Source organism: Neofelis nebulosa, chromosome 2, assembly GCF_028018385.1.
Source record: "Neofelis nebulosa isolate mNeoNeb1 chromosome 2, mNeoNeb1.pri, whole genome shotgun sequence".
Classification (NCBI taxonomy): Eukaryota; Metazoa; Chordata; class Mammalia; order Carnivora; family Felidae; genus Neofelis; species Neofelis nebulosa.
In genome coordinates, this window is record NC_080783.1 from 135826261 (window position 1) to 135840648 (window position 14388).

The 14388-nt window shown below is 38.3% G+C and overlaps 1 protein-coding gene and 1 long non-coding RNA gene across 6 annotated transcripts in view; one reads left to right on the plus strand and one right to left on the minus strand.

The window, feature by feature from the left end:
- Positions 1 to 2568: 2568 nt before the first annotated feature.
- LOC131504301 (uncharacterized) lies at positions 2569 to 6560 on the minus strand. Its single transcript, XR_009257911.1, has 2 exons — positions 6455 to 6560; positions 2569 to 5747 (listed from the first exon to the last, which is right to left on the minus strand). It is a non-coding gene; the product is annotated as an uncharacterized LOC131504301 (long non-coding RNA).
- Positions 6407 to 14388, plus strand: part of DPH5 (diphthamide biosynthesis 5) — an 85857-nt gene continuing 77875 nt past the window's right edge. For 3 of the 5 annotated variants that reach the window (XR_009257910.1, XM_058716404.1, XM_058716401.1), the window contains exons 1-2: positions 6407 to 6761; positions 7056 to 7207. Coding sequence is in view for 4 of the 5 variants with exons in the window: in XM_058716404.1 (XP_058572387.1) it covers positions 7073 to 7207 (135 nt within the window). In the remaining variant the exon portion in view is untranslated. Of the gene's footprint in view, positions 6826 to 7055; positions 7208 to 14388 lie in introns of all 5 variants that reach the window. The other 2 variants (XM_058716403.1, XM_058716402.1) reach the window with 2 other exon arrangements.

The following is a 14388-nucleotide window of genomic DNA, read 5'->3' on the forward strand; positions in this document are numbered from 1 at the left end:
TACTAAAATCTTACTTGTGTATTAGCCATCTTATACTTTAGGTATTAGCAAATTACCAGGCAACACTTATTTGGTGCTAACCAAGTCTACAGTGCTGAACTCTGTGCCACAATGATACAAAGACAGTTTTTTTCAGAAAGAGCACCTAAGAGTATAACAATGTTCACCTAAGATGACATTTTGTGAATCAATAAAGTATAGTATCTAAAGGATTGGTCTATAATTAATGAACTCATATAATTATTTCATAGAATTACTGTGAAGTGGGAAAAAGAACAAGAACCAATCTAAGTGGGATGGAGAACACTAATTCTCATAATCTGATAGACTCTGCAGATAAGAATAAAATGAATTTCAAAATCTGTTACCTGTCAATGTTTATTGAGTCTTTACCAATTGCCAGGTACTATGCTAAGCCCTTTATATGTATTCTTTCATTTATCCTCACAATAGTCCTATGAGAGGTGGTACCATTATCTCTATTTCACAGATGAAGCAACTTGAGATTTAGAAAGGCAATAACAGAACTACTGAGTGGAAACTCCTGGACTTAAGCCAAAGTCTCAATGACATTAAAATATTTTATTTATTTATTTTGTAATGTTTATTTATTTTTGAGAGAGAGACAGACAGACAGAATGTGAGCAGGAGAGGGGCAGAGAGAGAAGAAGAGAGAGAGAATCCCAAGCAGACTCCATGCTCAGCATGGAACCCAACTCGGGACTTGATCTCACGACCCTGAGATCATGACCTGAGCAGAAATCAAGAGTTGCACGCTCAACCAACTGAGCCATCCAGGCACCCCTCAACATATATCTACTGAGCACATGCCAAACACTGTTCACATTAGTAAACCAAATGGAAAAAAAAAATTTCCTGCCTTTGTAGTGTTTATATTCTAGGAAGACACTGACAATAAAAACGGACACAACAAATAAGTAAATCACACAGTTACATTAGAAGCTGAACAGTGCTATAGGGGAAAGGAGCAGATGAAGTAATTGGAAGTGTACAGTTTTGCAGCTTTTGTAGCAGGAGGTGACTGAGATGTAGGACAGTGGTCTAGTGACTGGGAGCATGTGACTAATATAGAGCCTGGTAGGCCCCTTTTCAAAAATTTTGGCTTTTGAATGAAGGGGAAACCACCCTCCTTCTCCTGACAAATCTTGGCTAATTGTGATATGACTCCCTAAATAAATCTTAAAAGGGCACTGTGTAGTTGTTTAAACATAGGAAGAACAAAACTATGTATCTCTGGTTCTACCTTTTTAGCAGTAGACTATGGAGAAAGAAACCATCAAATATAAAAATGGGTTAGAAACAAAGGAAAAAAGCTTACTTATACACACACACACATGCACACGTGAGCGCGCGTGCACACATACACACACACACACACTCAAGAGTAAATATCCTAGGGAGCTACTTTACACAAAAACACAGGTCTCCAGGCAACTTTCTTAAAATCAGTCCACATGGTTACTCTCAACCTATTAAGCCTGCATTAATAACAACAATAAAAAATCCTGTATTTTTCACAGAAAATACTTCGAGATTTTTTATTTTAAAAAAATTTTTTTTTTCAACGTTTTTAATTTATTTTTGGGACAGAGAGAGACAGAGCATGAACGGGGGAGGGGCAGAGAGAGAGGGAGACACAGAATCGGAAACAGGCTCCAGGCTCCGAGCTATCAGCCCAGAGCCTGACGCGGGGCTCGAACTCACGGACCGCGAGATCGTGACCTGGCTGAAGTCGGACGCTTAACCGACTGCGCCACCCAGGCGCCCCATCGAGATTTTTTATTTTAGTATTACACATTTTACATGATCAGATGATGTAAAACATATAGATGAGTAAATAAAATCACTGAATAAAGTGATTTTTTTCCTAAGCCAATGCACATTAGAATAACTTCAAATCTTGTCTTAATCTTAGTAAATAGAACTTCCTTAACACCATGCTATCATTAATTATCACTTATTTGTGAATTGATAGAAAATAATGGCTATCAATCAATCTGAGATGTCTAAGCTCTACAAATATTAATCAAGATATCCTCTAACAATGAGGCAATCTCTGGGAACATGGAGATTAAAAGGCCAGCTTCAGAGTAAAATAATATTCTCTTCACAATAAGGTCACATGGAGTTTACCCAGTAGCCCTGATGTCTTCTTTTCAATAGGCAAACAATTAGCTGAAATAGGAAAATTGAAGGATGACTTCTTTTAGATGTAAGTTAATCATGATTTGTTCATAATGTAATGCAGTGTCCCCACTTTAAAATATAACTACTATATGGTGTGTTTATGACAATGGAATGGAAAAGCCATCAGTAATAACTTCTTATGACTATCTATATCTTTCACATTTTATTACTGCCTGAAGGTCACAGATTAGATATAAGGAAGAATTTCTGACAGTGTGGGTATAAAAATGAGTTACTGACAAAGGTTATGAAAACAGCTTAAAGATCTTTCAGGAAAAGCATAAATGTTCACCCTGAGGGATGATTTGGTACTCTCCTACCTGCAAGCGGAATATAAAGAAGAAAACTCTCTAGGCCTTGTTATTCTTTTTTTTTTTATTTCTTTTTAATGTTTATTTTTGAGAGAGAGTACAAGTGGGAAAGGGGCAGAGAGAGAGGGAGACACAGAATCTGAAGCAGGCTCCAGGCTCTGCGCTGTCAGCACAGAGCCTGATGCGGGGCTCAAACTCAGACTGAGAGATCATGACCTGAGCTGAAGTCTGATGCTTAACCAACTGAGCTACCCATGTGCCCCTATCCTTGTTATTCTTTAAACTAAAACTAAAAAGGCTTTCATTTCATCCTTTTCTTTTTTTTTTTAAGCCCTAGAATCACAGTTCTTTATAACCATCCCCCTGCCTTCCCCCCCCAGATGTGAGATTCAAACTTGCAATGGCATTATAAATATGTATTCTGACTAACTGCTTTCGTTATCATCAAAATAAGCTATGTTTTGTTAATCTGTTTACCTAGATGAGGGGGTTATCTTTCATGCAAAATGCAATCAATATGTGTACTTACGTCTGCAACTCCCTTGGAAATGCATCAAAAAATAAGATGGGTTGATGGATGGATGAATGGATAAACATGTGATAAAACAAATACAGCACAATGTTAACAACTATAGAACAAACCTAAGAGGTGACTATATGGATGTTTATTATAAAACTGTTTCAACTTTTCTAAGTGTTTGAAGTTTTTAATAATAAATTATTGAGGGAAATGCAATCACATTTGAAACTGTTTTAAATGGTAAGAGAGAAATGTCCAAATCACACAGAATAATTCTGCAAAAAAAGAACAGCAAGAGTTTGCTGGTTATATTTGTTGAGTTGCAGAGATTTGCATAACACCTTTACTTTATCTCCAGAAAAGTTCCTAAATTTACACTCTTATTGAGAAATGAAGGCAGGTAAAAAGGTTTAAGAATTCTATAGGGAAAGCAGTTCCTTTGACTGAATTCTGAAGAGCAAAAACTGAAATTGCTTCCATATCTAAAAAGAATATTTCCTTACCTACCCAGAATAACTTCATTTTCAATACAGATTTCCTAAAAGGAGATAGACAACACCTTCCTTTTGATTAATTATTCCTTTTGACATTGCCTTTTCACTGTAAATCTACCTGGAATTACCCAAAGCAAATCTGACAACAAAAACATGATCAGTACATTGGAAAGCTTACCTACTCAACAGGGTGCATATGAAGTATATGTGAACTGTGTCATAAACCTTTTAACGTAAATAACTTTCTGAAGTGGCATAAGTGAGGCATTGTTTTTGTTTGACATTCCATCAACGACTTTTTGGGAGTCATCTAAAATATACCACACCCTGCATTTATTTCATAAAGATAGGAAACTACACCATAATTCAAAGAAATTGCTCAGCTACTAGTGTATACATAAATGATCTATTTAATAATTATTTACTGAATACCTACTATGTGACAGACACTGCACTAAGTGTACCTTGGGTAACTGTGTAATATAAGATACAATTGTGTAATTGTGTAATATAAGATACAGGCCCTAACTTTATGAAATTGATGGTTTGGTTAAGGAAGATACACAAATGGACAATTATAAAACACTTAAGTTGATTGATAAGTATATGCATACAGTATTATTGTAATTACAAGGAGATATTCAACCCTACCTCAGGGATCTCTGGGAAGGACTCCTAAACTTAGTCTTAAAGAGTGAGCAGTGGCCTAGATAGGAGAGAATGGGAGAGAATATTCAATGCAGAGGTGGCAGCCTGACTAAAGTCACAGAGGCACAAAGGGAGAATGTTGTGGGCACAGAAGAGTAGTGCCAGAGTAAAAGCTCGTGGTATGGAGTGGAGAGACATGAGGCTAGAGAGAGGTAGGCAGAGGTCATTCCAGGGATGATCCTGTGGGATATTTTGAAGAGCCTGGACTTTTTCTTGGCCTCAAAAGGACTTTTAGAAGGGAATGACATTTTCAGATTGTATCCTAGCTAGATCTCTCTGGCTCCTAGAAGTATGAATGTGCGGGAGACATGGTGACCAGCTGCAGGAGTGACATGAAGACCTAAAGAAAGACTGCGACAGTAGGTAAGGTTTCTACCAAGAGAGGCAGATATGTTAGACTGAATGGGGGGTAACTTCCACGTGTCTGGCTTGCATAAGTCTGTAGTTGATAATGCCTTCCATCCAAAGTAGATAATACAGAAGGAAAGCCAAGTTGAAAGGGAAGAAGATGGATTCAGCTTTGAATGTGATATGTCTCTGGGTTATCTAGGTGATTTCCAGCAGAAAGTTAAATATAGGAGGCTGAAGGGGAGGTCTAAATGGGAGATTAAAATCTGAGTCAGCAAAATACTAGAGATACCCAAAATTATTGAGAGTGAATATTCAGGGTTTTATTTTGTTTTTGCTTTTAATTGTAGCCATTCTTTTATTACTGTTTTTATTTTTGAGAGAGAGAGAGAGAGACAGAGGGTCACAGAGTGAGGGGGGCAGAGGATCTCAAGTGGGCTCTGTGCTGACAGCAGCAAACCGGATGCAGATGCGGGGGGCTTGAACTCACAAACTGTGAGATCATGACCTGAGACAAAGTCGGATACTTGACTGATAAGTCAGATGCTTGACTGACTGAGCCACCCAGGTCCTCCAATTTCAGCCATTCTAATAGGAATATACTAGATTCTCACCGTGGTTTTAATTTTTATTTTCCTAATGTCTAATGATGTGGCTTATTTGATGTTAGTGTATCCTCTTTGGGGATCTGTTTACCTTATTCTCTGGGAGATTCTTTTTCAAATTCTTTGCCTACTTAAAAAATTAAGTTGTTTTCTTATTTTTACCTTTTGAGAGTTATTTATGCATTCCTGATACAAATCCTTTACCGGATACATGTTTTGCAAATGTTTTCTTCCAGTGTGTGGCTTCAACAATGTCTTTTGAAGAACATATGTTTTATCTCTCTGAACTTCAATTTCTCAATTTTTCTTTTCTACATCATGCTTCTGGTGTTGCACCTGAGGAGTCTTTGCCTAAATAAGATCACAAATATTTTCTCCTATTCTCTCTCTAGGAAGTTTTATTGTTTTGTTTTCCATATAGTTTATATGTACATCTATGATCCATTTGAATTAATTTTTGTTTATGGTATGAAGAATGGATGGATGTAATGAAACTGGATAGAATCAGTCATGAAGAGTGTATTGAATGTGAAGTGCAAAGGGTGGATGGAGCCTAGGAAAAAACATAAAATTAAGGGTTAAGTAACAGGTATTGGGCAAAAAAAGACACAAGGCATTGTCTGAGAAGCAGCAGGAAAATTCTGAATAATCAACACTGCCTAAGATAAACAATGGAAACTGTCTTCTTAACTTGGATGAGGTCACTAGTGACCTTACCAACAGCATTTACAGTCAAAACAAACCATTTCGATATCGGAACTACATCTAACTAACTACTTTATAGGAATTCCCCCTGTGAAAGCAAGAAGTCTGAAATTCCTGAGCACTCTTAAAGGTCACTTGGAAAGGCACGGGGCGGGGGGGGGGGGGGGGGGGACGGGACGAGAGGGCGGCTCTGGGCTTCCCGACACTGAGGATGGCTGAGGCATATCCCAGTCACGCCCCTCGGGGCACTCCGGCATGAGGTCTTGGGGTTGGGGACAAACCCCAGGAATTACCGCCCCGCTAGGAAATCAGAATCACACTGATGGCCGGGTTTGGCTACACTGACACCTCATCAGGGAGGTAGCTGGTTAAACGGCAGCGGAATGCAAAGGCGAGGATGGAAATCTCTGCACTAGGGCAATCCCGAGCAAATTAGGGAAGTCCGTCCCACACGTCACCCGTTCTCGTGACCGAAGGAGAAAAGGCGTAACGCGCCGCGCTGCGCTACCCAACCTCGGGTCCAGCTCCTCCCAGGCAAGGAGGTCCTGCACTTACCCTGTCCTAGGTTGGGGATGTGTAAAGCCACTGGCTAAGGGGATCGCAGGTGCTCCTCGTCCTTTCCCAGAGGCCATGCTGGGGACTCTAGACAGACTGCCCGACCGACTGACCTTTCGCTTCCCCACCCTAGTAGCGGGCGGGTCACTTCTGGCGCAGCCAGCAGATCTCCCCCACCCCACCCGCAGAGGCCGGCTTGCCCGCCCCTCCAGCTAGTCGTAAAGTGCAGTAAAGGCGCTGACGTTTTGCGGCACCGTCGGTGAGGTCGGCGGCGTGGATTTTCTCTGTGCGCGAATCATCCCTTTCGGTAGCTATATTTTCGGAAAGGCTGCTTTTAGGCTTTTGGGGACCCAACTACAATTCTCTCTAGTGTAATTGTGTGCTCCTAGGTTGGTGTAACGAGAAAATGCGGGGTAGGGTTGTTTACAAACATTCATTCCAATCCTCATGTAAGAGGCGTGGAGTGAGGTTCTCAGACCTCGCTCGTGACTTGCCGTCTCTCCTCCGGCTGTTTTGGTTTTCAGTTTCCATGTTCATCACTAGATTTTAGATATCCTCGGTGTAGCTGACACATGTTTGTCTTGTTCGCTTCGTCCTGCAGTCTCCCTGGACTTTGAAATGCTTTACCTGATCGGCCTGGGCCTGGGCGATGCCAAGGACATCACAGTCAAGGGCCTGGAAGTTGTTAGACGCTGCAGTCGGGTGTATCTGGAAGCCTATACCTCAATCCTGACTGTAGGGAAGGAAGTCTTGGTAGGTGCTTAAGGATCTCCAGTCCTGGGAAGAAAGCTAACAGCTGATTTTCATTACACTAAGCTGAACGCACTTTTCAGGTCTGCTTGTTGAAACCTTTTAAAACCCATCCCCTGCTCATTAAGGATCTGAGGAGTACAAGAATGGAAATAATACAACAACCAAGTGACTTGGAAAATGAAAGGGTGCTTTTGTCTTACTTTACAAGTCTAATTTTGTGGTTTTCTCCAGTAAATAGGAAAGGAAAGTTACTTTACACTCCTGGGGATAGTTCTCAAAATCCCTTATTTCATGATAGTCCATTTTTTTCTGAGTTGAGTGCTAATGAGGTACTGACATAGCCTTAATGAGTTGGTTATATATTCAGAAACCACGCTGAAAGCTTCTCCCTTTGAAGTGTTTCCATAGGGAATGGTAATCGCCTTTCTGTCTGTATCCTATCCAGAGACGGCTTACCTTTAAAAAGACTCCCCGTAAGGCTTATACACATACTCTTGTGTATACTGAATAAGCCTGGGACTTAATAAACTTAGGATTTGTTAATTTATCATGCATTTAGCTGGCTCTTGTGAAGGGCTCAGTACATTTTGGAGGAGGGGTTAAGTAGTTCATGTCCATTGTCAAACTCCAAATGGCATGTAAATTAAGATGAACAGAGTGTTGGACGTGTTATAGGAGGAGGGAGAGGATTTTAGAATTGTCTGGTCTATCAAGGCTTCTAAACAAAAAAAAAATGACCTAGAGAATTTCAGGTCTAATGCCCTCTCAGATTCACAGCCCAGGGAATTCTGGTCTCAGAGTTATAAGGAATTAAGGACTGCTACTTGAATTGGTATTGATATGAAAGTTGCATCTAACGACCAGCTTTGATTTGTTGACTCTGGTTTGTTAGGATGGAAGCAAATTGTCTAAGCTCAAGATAATAAGTATTCCTCTCTTACCAGTAATTAAGGAAAACTAGAATGGACTTAAATTCATCTAAGAGAGTAGAGACAAATAAAACAAATCAGCATTTTTTAGGGTAAGATGTCAGGATTTAGCATAGAGGAAAGTTTGGACCTGACTTGAAATCTTCTCTGTTACATGTTACCATGTAATCTTGGACAAGTCCTTTAACTTTAGTTTTTTACTTTGTGAAATGGGGATAAGAATGCTCACCTCATAGGTTCTTAATGTAGTGCCTGTCACGAAAGTCTCCAGAAATGGTAGTTGTTGATAGGCACATTTCTGGATTTATCTAAACCTCAATTATCTCATTTGTGAAAATAGAGATAATAACCAATTGGAGATTTTATTAAGGTAGGGTTTTATTAAGATGATATATTTGAGGTGGCTCAGTTGGTGAAACGTCCAACTCTTGATTTCCACTCAAGTTATGATCTCACGGTTTGTCAGAGCCCCATTTCGGGGCTCTGTCTCACAGACTGTGCACTGTAAGCACAGAGCCTGCTTGGGATTCTCTCTCTCTCTCTCTCTCTCTCTCTCTCTCTCTCTTTCTCTCTGCTTGAGTTCTTTCTCAAAATAAATAAACATTAAAAAAATAACTTAAAAAAAGATGATATATTTGAAAGTGCTTTGTAAATTTTAAGTGCTAACTAAATGGTAATGTTGGTTGCTGTAATTTTTTCAAGTATTCTCGGGCTGGGCCTAACCTCACCTACAGGTAAATTATGTGTTCTTTGTTAAGGTGCTGGAATATCCATTTCTCTACAATAGTAAGTGCTAATATTAATAGAATACTTACTATGTACTGTTCTAAGTGCTTTATATGTGGAACAGGATTATTATTGTATAATTACTGTTCACAGTTTACAGGCACAAAGAAACTTGCCCAAGGTCATACAGATAATGAGTGATAGAGCCAGAATATGAGCCGAGGCAGTCCTGAGTTGAGAACCACCACTCTTCACCTTTGTAACATACAGTGTCTCTGTATACTCAGGGATAGATCATAGCTTCACAGAATAATAATTTCAGAGAAAGGTAGCATTCAAGCAAAATGGTGAATTTTGAATCTTCTTATCACAAAATTCCATCTGTCTGTTCTTCATGACCTTCTCCAGGTCTTTAGTTCATGTTTTTCCCTGAGCAACTTTCTGTGTGACATCAGCCACCTTTAGTGACTCTTTTCTAGAATAAGTTAAGGTATAAATAAATAAATAAATAAATAAATTCATGCCTATATTGCCCAGTAAAATGTCAGAGCCACTTTCTCTTCAGTGACTTCCTTTTTGTTTTTTCATTTCTACCTTTTTCTTTCTTTAAACAAATTGATTTTTAAAAATTGTTGACACGTGCTCACACCTGTATGTACAATCTGGTCTCAATAACTGGATAATTATTACACAGTGCAAAAAAAAGATTGGAAAAACCAATTTTCTGCAGTGAACATGTGCTTTCTTTTATCAATAATCACACAAAATTATGAAAGCCATATATAGATGTTACTAAACAAATCTGGAATTTATCTATTCTTACATTGAAAGCTATTGTTTTCAAATTGCCAAATAGGTAGTATTGTTTATATGTTCTGTAGTATTCAAAAGTTCATTAAACTAGAGACAGTGAATCCAGGGAAGAGTTTTAGTTTTGTTATATACACTTTGAATTTCGTTAGGCGCTTTCTGTGAATAAATTATGATCTTCTATGCCGATTTGGTGTAATACACTTGTAGTGCCTTATACAAAGAAGTAAAAGGTATGGCCTTTGTTCTCACGTGGTTCATGATTTATCTGTGTTATACCCAGGAAAACATAAATAATAAAGGAAGATTTAAATAACAATTCATGACAACAGTGAAAGAAGCTATAAAATGATATTGCTGGGAAGAACTTAGATGATCTTACTTAAGCCAGTGCTCTTGTTTTCATGAATTAGGAGAAGCTGCCTTACATAATAAATAATTACTAGTTATTAATTCTAATTGAAATCCATATAAGAAAGAAGATCACATCATGGGGCACCTGGGTGGCTCAGTTTGGTTAAGCATTCAACTTCAGCTCAGGTCGATCTTACAGTGCATGAGTTTGAGCCCCATATCAGGCTCTGCTGTCAGAGCAGAGCCTGCTTCAGATCCTATGTCTTCCTCTCTCTCTCTGTCCCTCCCTGCTCGCGCTTTCTCAAAAATAAACATTAAAAAAAGAAAAAAAGATCACTTCAGTCCATGGTGGTCAAGGGAGACTACAGAATAGATGGAATTTAAGCTGTGTCTTAAAATAATGCATCCCAATCTTTTTGTTTTATTTCTTTTGTTTTCATAGTCTAGATTGAAAATGGCAATATTTGCACAGCTCCGCAGGGTAAATAGAGAAAGCAGCTATGGCCAAAAGGAGCTAACTTTGGGGCTGTAGCCACCTTGCAAAAAGCAGAGGAGATCACTAAGCTCTGCCTGTCTATGGCTTATTTATGATACATGGGATGTTTTGTAATCAACCAAGGTTCTGTGACTTTGGACAATCAGTTAACTTTTCAGTGGTCTTTTTCTTATCTCTGAAACAGGGATAAAAATAGGGGCTATTTCATAGATTATAACGAAGATTCAATGAATTCATAGGCGTAAGTTCTTAGAACTATGCCTGACCCCAGAGTGATCCTAATGTAAATAGACTATAAATGTTGTTATTATAGATAAGACTTGGCAAAGGGAAGAGAAAGAGACAGTTATTATAGATAAGATTTGGTAAAGGGAAGAGAAAGAGCATGGTGTTCTTTACTGAAGAAAAAATAATTGTGAGCAAAAGCATGGAAGAAACAAGCATAATAATTTGCTATGCTTGTTCTTGGGCATCACTCAAATAACTTTCATTTTCTTCCAGTATGTATGTTCCCTCCCTTTTCTTCCTAATCTACTTCATCTGGGTACCAACTCGCTCTACTTCCTGTCTTCCTATCTGATAGCTGTGGAATGATATTGGAGGGATAGAGGAGAAGACAGTAAAGGCCTTCCCACTGAGAAAGATGAGGCAACCAGCTATGACCTTCATTAACTTCCCATTAACTTCCCATTTGTCCTTGCCCTAAATCTGAATCTGTCTTCCCTCCAGTCTTAGAAAATGACTTGTTAGGCGCATCTGAGTGTCTCAGTCAGTAGTGTCCAGCTCTTCATTTTGGCTTTGGTCATGATCTCACAGTTTGTGGGATTGAGCCCTGCATTGGGCTCTGCACTGTCAGCACAGAGCCTGCTTCAGATTCTGTGTCTCCCTCTCTCTGCCCCTCTGCTTGTATTCTCTCTCAAAAAAAAAACAAAAAAAAAAAGAAAAGAAAATGGCTTGTTAGATTGAAGTTCTCTTCCTGTTCAAGACTAAGTAGATGTGTTTTTCTCAAACTTCTTTCTCTCCCTTCCTCTGAAACTTTATTCCCATCAGTTATTCTTTCTTCTTTATGTTCAGTCTGTCTTAATATGCTTCTCCCCTGAACCTGAAACCATATTTAGATATTGTCTCTTCTGAAAACTCTCTCCTTTAATTTTTTTTTTTTTTTTTATGTTTATTCATTTTTGAGACAGAGACAGAGTGCAAGTCAGGGAGGGGCAGAGAGAGGGAGACACAGAATCTGAAGCAGGCTCCAGGCTCTGAGCTGTCAGCACAGAGCCTGATGCAGGACCTGAGTCGAAGTCAGATGCTCAACTGACTGAGCCACCCAGGCACCCCAAAATTCTCCACTTTTAAACATCTTTTCTCCATAGTTACTATTCTCTTATTTATCCAAAGTTTTTGAAAAAGCAGCATGCTTTTATTGTCCCTGCTTCACTCATGTCTCATACTCCTGTGAGCTGATTTCCATTCCTCTGAAATATTTGTTTGTTGAGCAATTATTTAATAGCTGAGAATGCCAGAGGATACTTTTCAATTCTTACCTGTTTTACTGCTTTTGACATACTTGCTCACTCCTTGAAGCTGGCTCTTAAGACATGACTTTTTCTTGGTTTTATTTGTACTTTTCCATTTTTCTCAGTCCCTTTTGTAAACCCTATTTCTCTGTTCTTTAAATGTTAATGTGTGTGTGTGTGTGTGTGTTTAAGATTTTGTTTTCTTAAGATTTTGTTTGTTTACACATTCTACTTCTGGCCTGTACTTTTCTATTTTTTTTTTTTTGACTAGGTAATACATTGTATGGTATAAAATTAAAAAGATATTAGGGGTGCCTAGGTGACTCAGTTGATTAAGGGTCCCAACCCTTGATTTTGGCCCAGGTCATGATCTCACAGTTTGTGTGATCAAGCCCCATGTAGGGCTCTGTGCTGATAGCATAGAGTCTGCTTAGGATTCTCTCTCTCTTTGCCTACTTAGGATTCTCCTCTCTCTTTGCCCCTCCCCTAGTCTCTCTTTCTCTCTCAAAATAAATAAACATTTAAAAAGGAATTTAAAAGATACTAAATGGTATATACATTGCAATATTTCTAGCCCAGTTCCCCTTCATAGAGGCAGTTATTACTAATTTTTCATGTATCCTTCCAGGAATACCCAAAAGTAATTTTAATTTTGAGTGTTTACCTTGCCCTCCTTATACAAAACCTGCCAAATTAAAGCAAGAAGCTTTAAACATTGCTTTCAACTTAAAGCAATGAATTTTTTGAGTTTTACCTTCATTTTCATGGAGGAGATTAGGGCTGATGCTATACAAAAACTGGCTAATGAGTCATTTGATAATGTATAATATAAATTTAAAATTATTTGTTAAATAATACTGCTTTTCCCCCCTGCCCGTTCCCTGACTCTTACTAGATTCCATGCTTCTATAGCACTTACTGATGTGGTTAGATAATTCCCCACTAGACATTATAAGCCACAGGACAGGGGCCATGTATGTCTCATTCAGCACTATTTGCCGACGACAAGCATAGAGGTTGGCTTGGAGGTTGTGTATAGGAAATATTCTTTGGGGCACCTGGGTGGCTCAGTCAGTTGAATGTCTGACTTCGGCAGGTCATGATCTCACAGATTGTGAGTTTGAGCCCCGTGTCAGGCGCTGTGCTGACAGCTCGGAGCCTGGAGCCTGCTTCAGGTCCTGTGACTCCCTCCTCTGCCCCTCCCTACTCATGCTCTGTCTCTCTCTCCCTCAAAAATAAATAAACATTAAAAAATTTTTAAAAAAAGAAATATTCTTTGAGTAAATGAATAAACAAGTAGGTAAATTAAGAATAATGTAATACCAGTTTCTTACTACTTTTATTATCTCTTCCCTTTTTTACATTTTTTTTCAAAAGGATCAGCTATTTGGTTATAATGGAGTGTTTGGGGTGTATGTGTACGGTTATGCATATGTGGATACTTTTTTTTTTTAATATTGTGTTTCAATTAGATAATGAAATGTTTCTTAAGTAATAAATATGGAGTGATACATGATAGAAGTCTTGAGAAGAGTGGGGTTTTCTGTTGTTGAATCATAAAGTATTGAATAGGATTTAAAATTACTGCTAGCATTAAGCTAGTCACATGTGATTTTTTAAATTTTTTTTAAGAAATGTTATAAGTTCAGTGAGTGATGGGCATTGATGAGGGCACCTGTGGGCTGAGCACTGGGTGTTGTATGGAAACCAATTTGACAATAAATTTCATATTAAAAAAAAGATGTTAGAAGTTCAGGAAAAAAAGCATTTCCTTCAGTTTTCAGTAATCATGTGTATGTCTTAGATATATGTGAATATAAATGTTCTACCACTGATAAGTTTTCTGGGCTCATGAAATTAAAGGAAGTTATATGCAAATGAATGATTAAGAAAAAATATAAAAGTGAAAATAAAGAGAACACTTTTTATCTGTAAAAACATCGTTGTCATTGGGAACTTCTGGAACATCTCTGCAAAGATATGCAGAGAAAGGGAAGGGATCTTTTTTCAAGAACAGATTCTAGTTAAGTATTAAGAAATAGTTATCTGAGTTGGAACTATAGCCTTTATCTTCAAATGCTTAATCATTTGCTCTTTACTCTTTTGCTTGACAGATACTGAGTACCAGATAACGCTTCTATTATAGCAGTCCTTGTAACATTTGACTTCTAATATAATCTTTATAGCTCAAACTTCTCAGTATGTAAGAAATAGTATTTGTCTATGCATCCACTTTTACTATATTTGAATTACATATTATTCCACGGGAAATCAGTTAATAAGATTCATGACTTTGCATAATAGTTTGTAACCACTGCCATATGACCACTGGCACACCAGTTCACTCTCTGT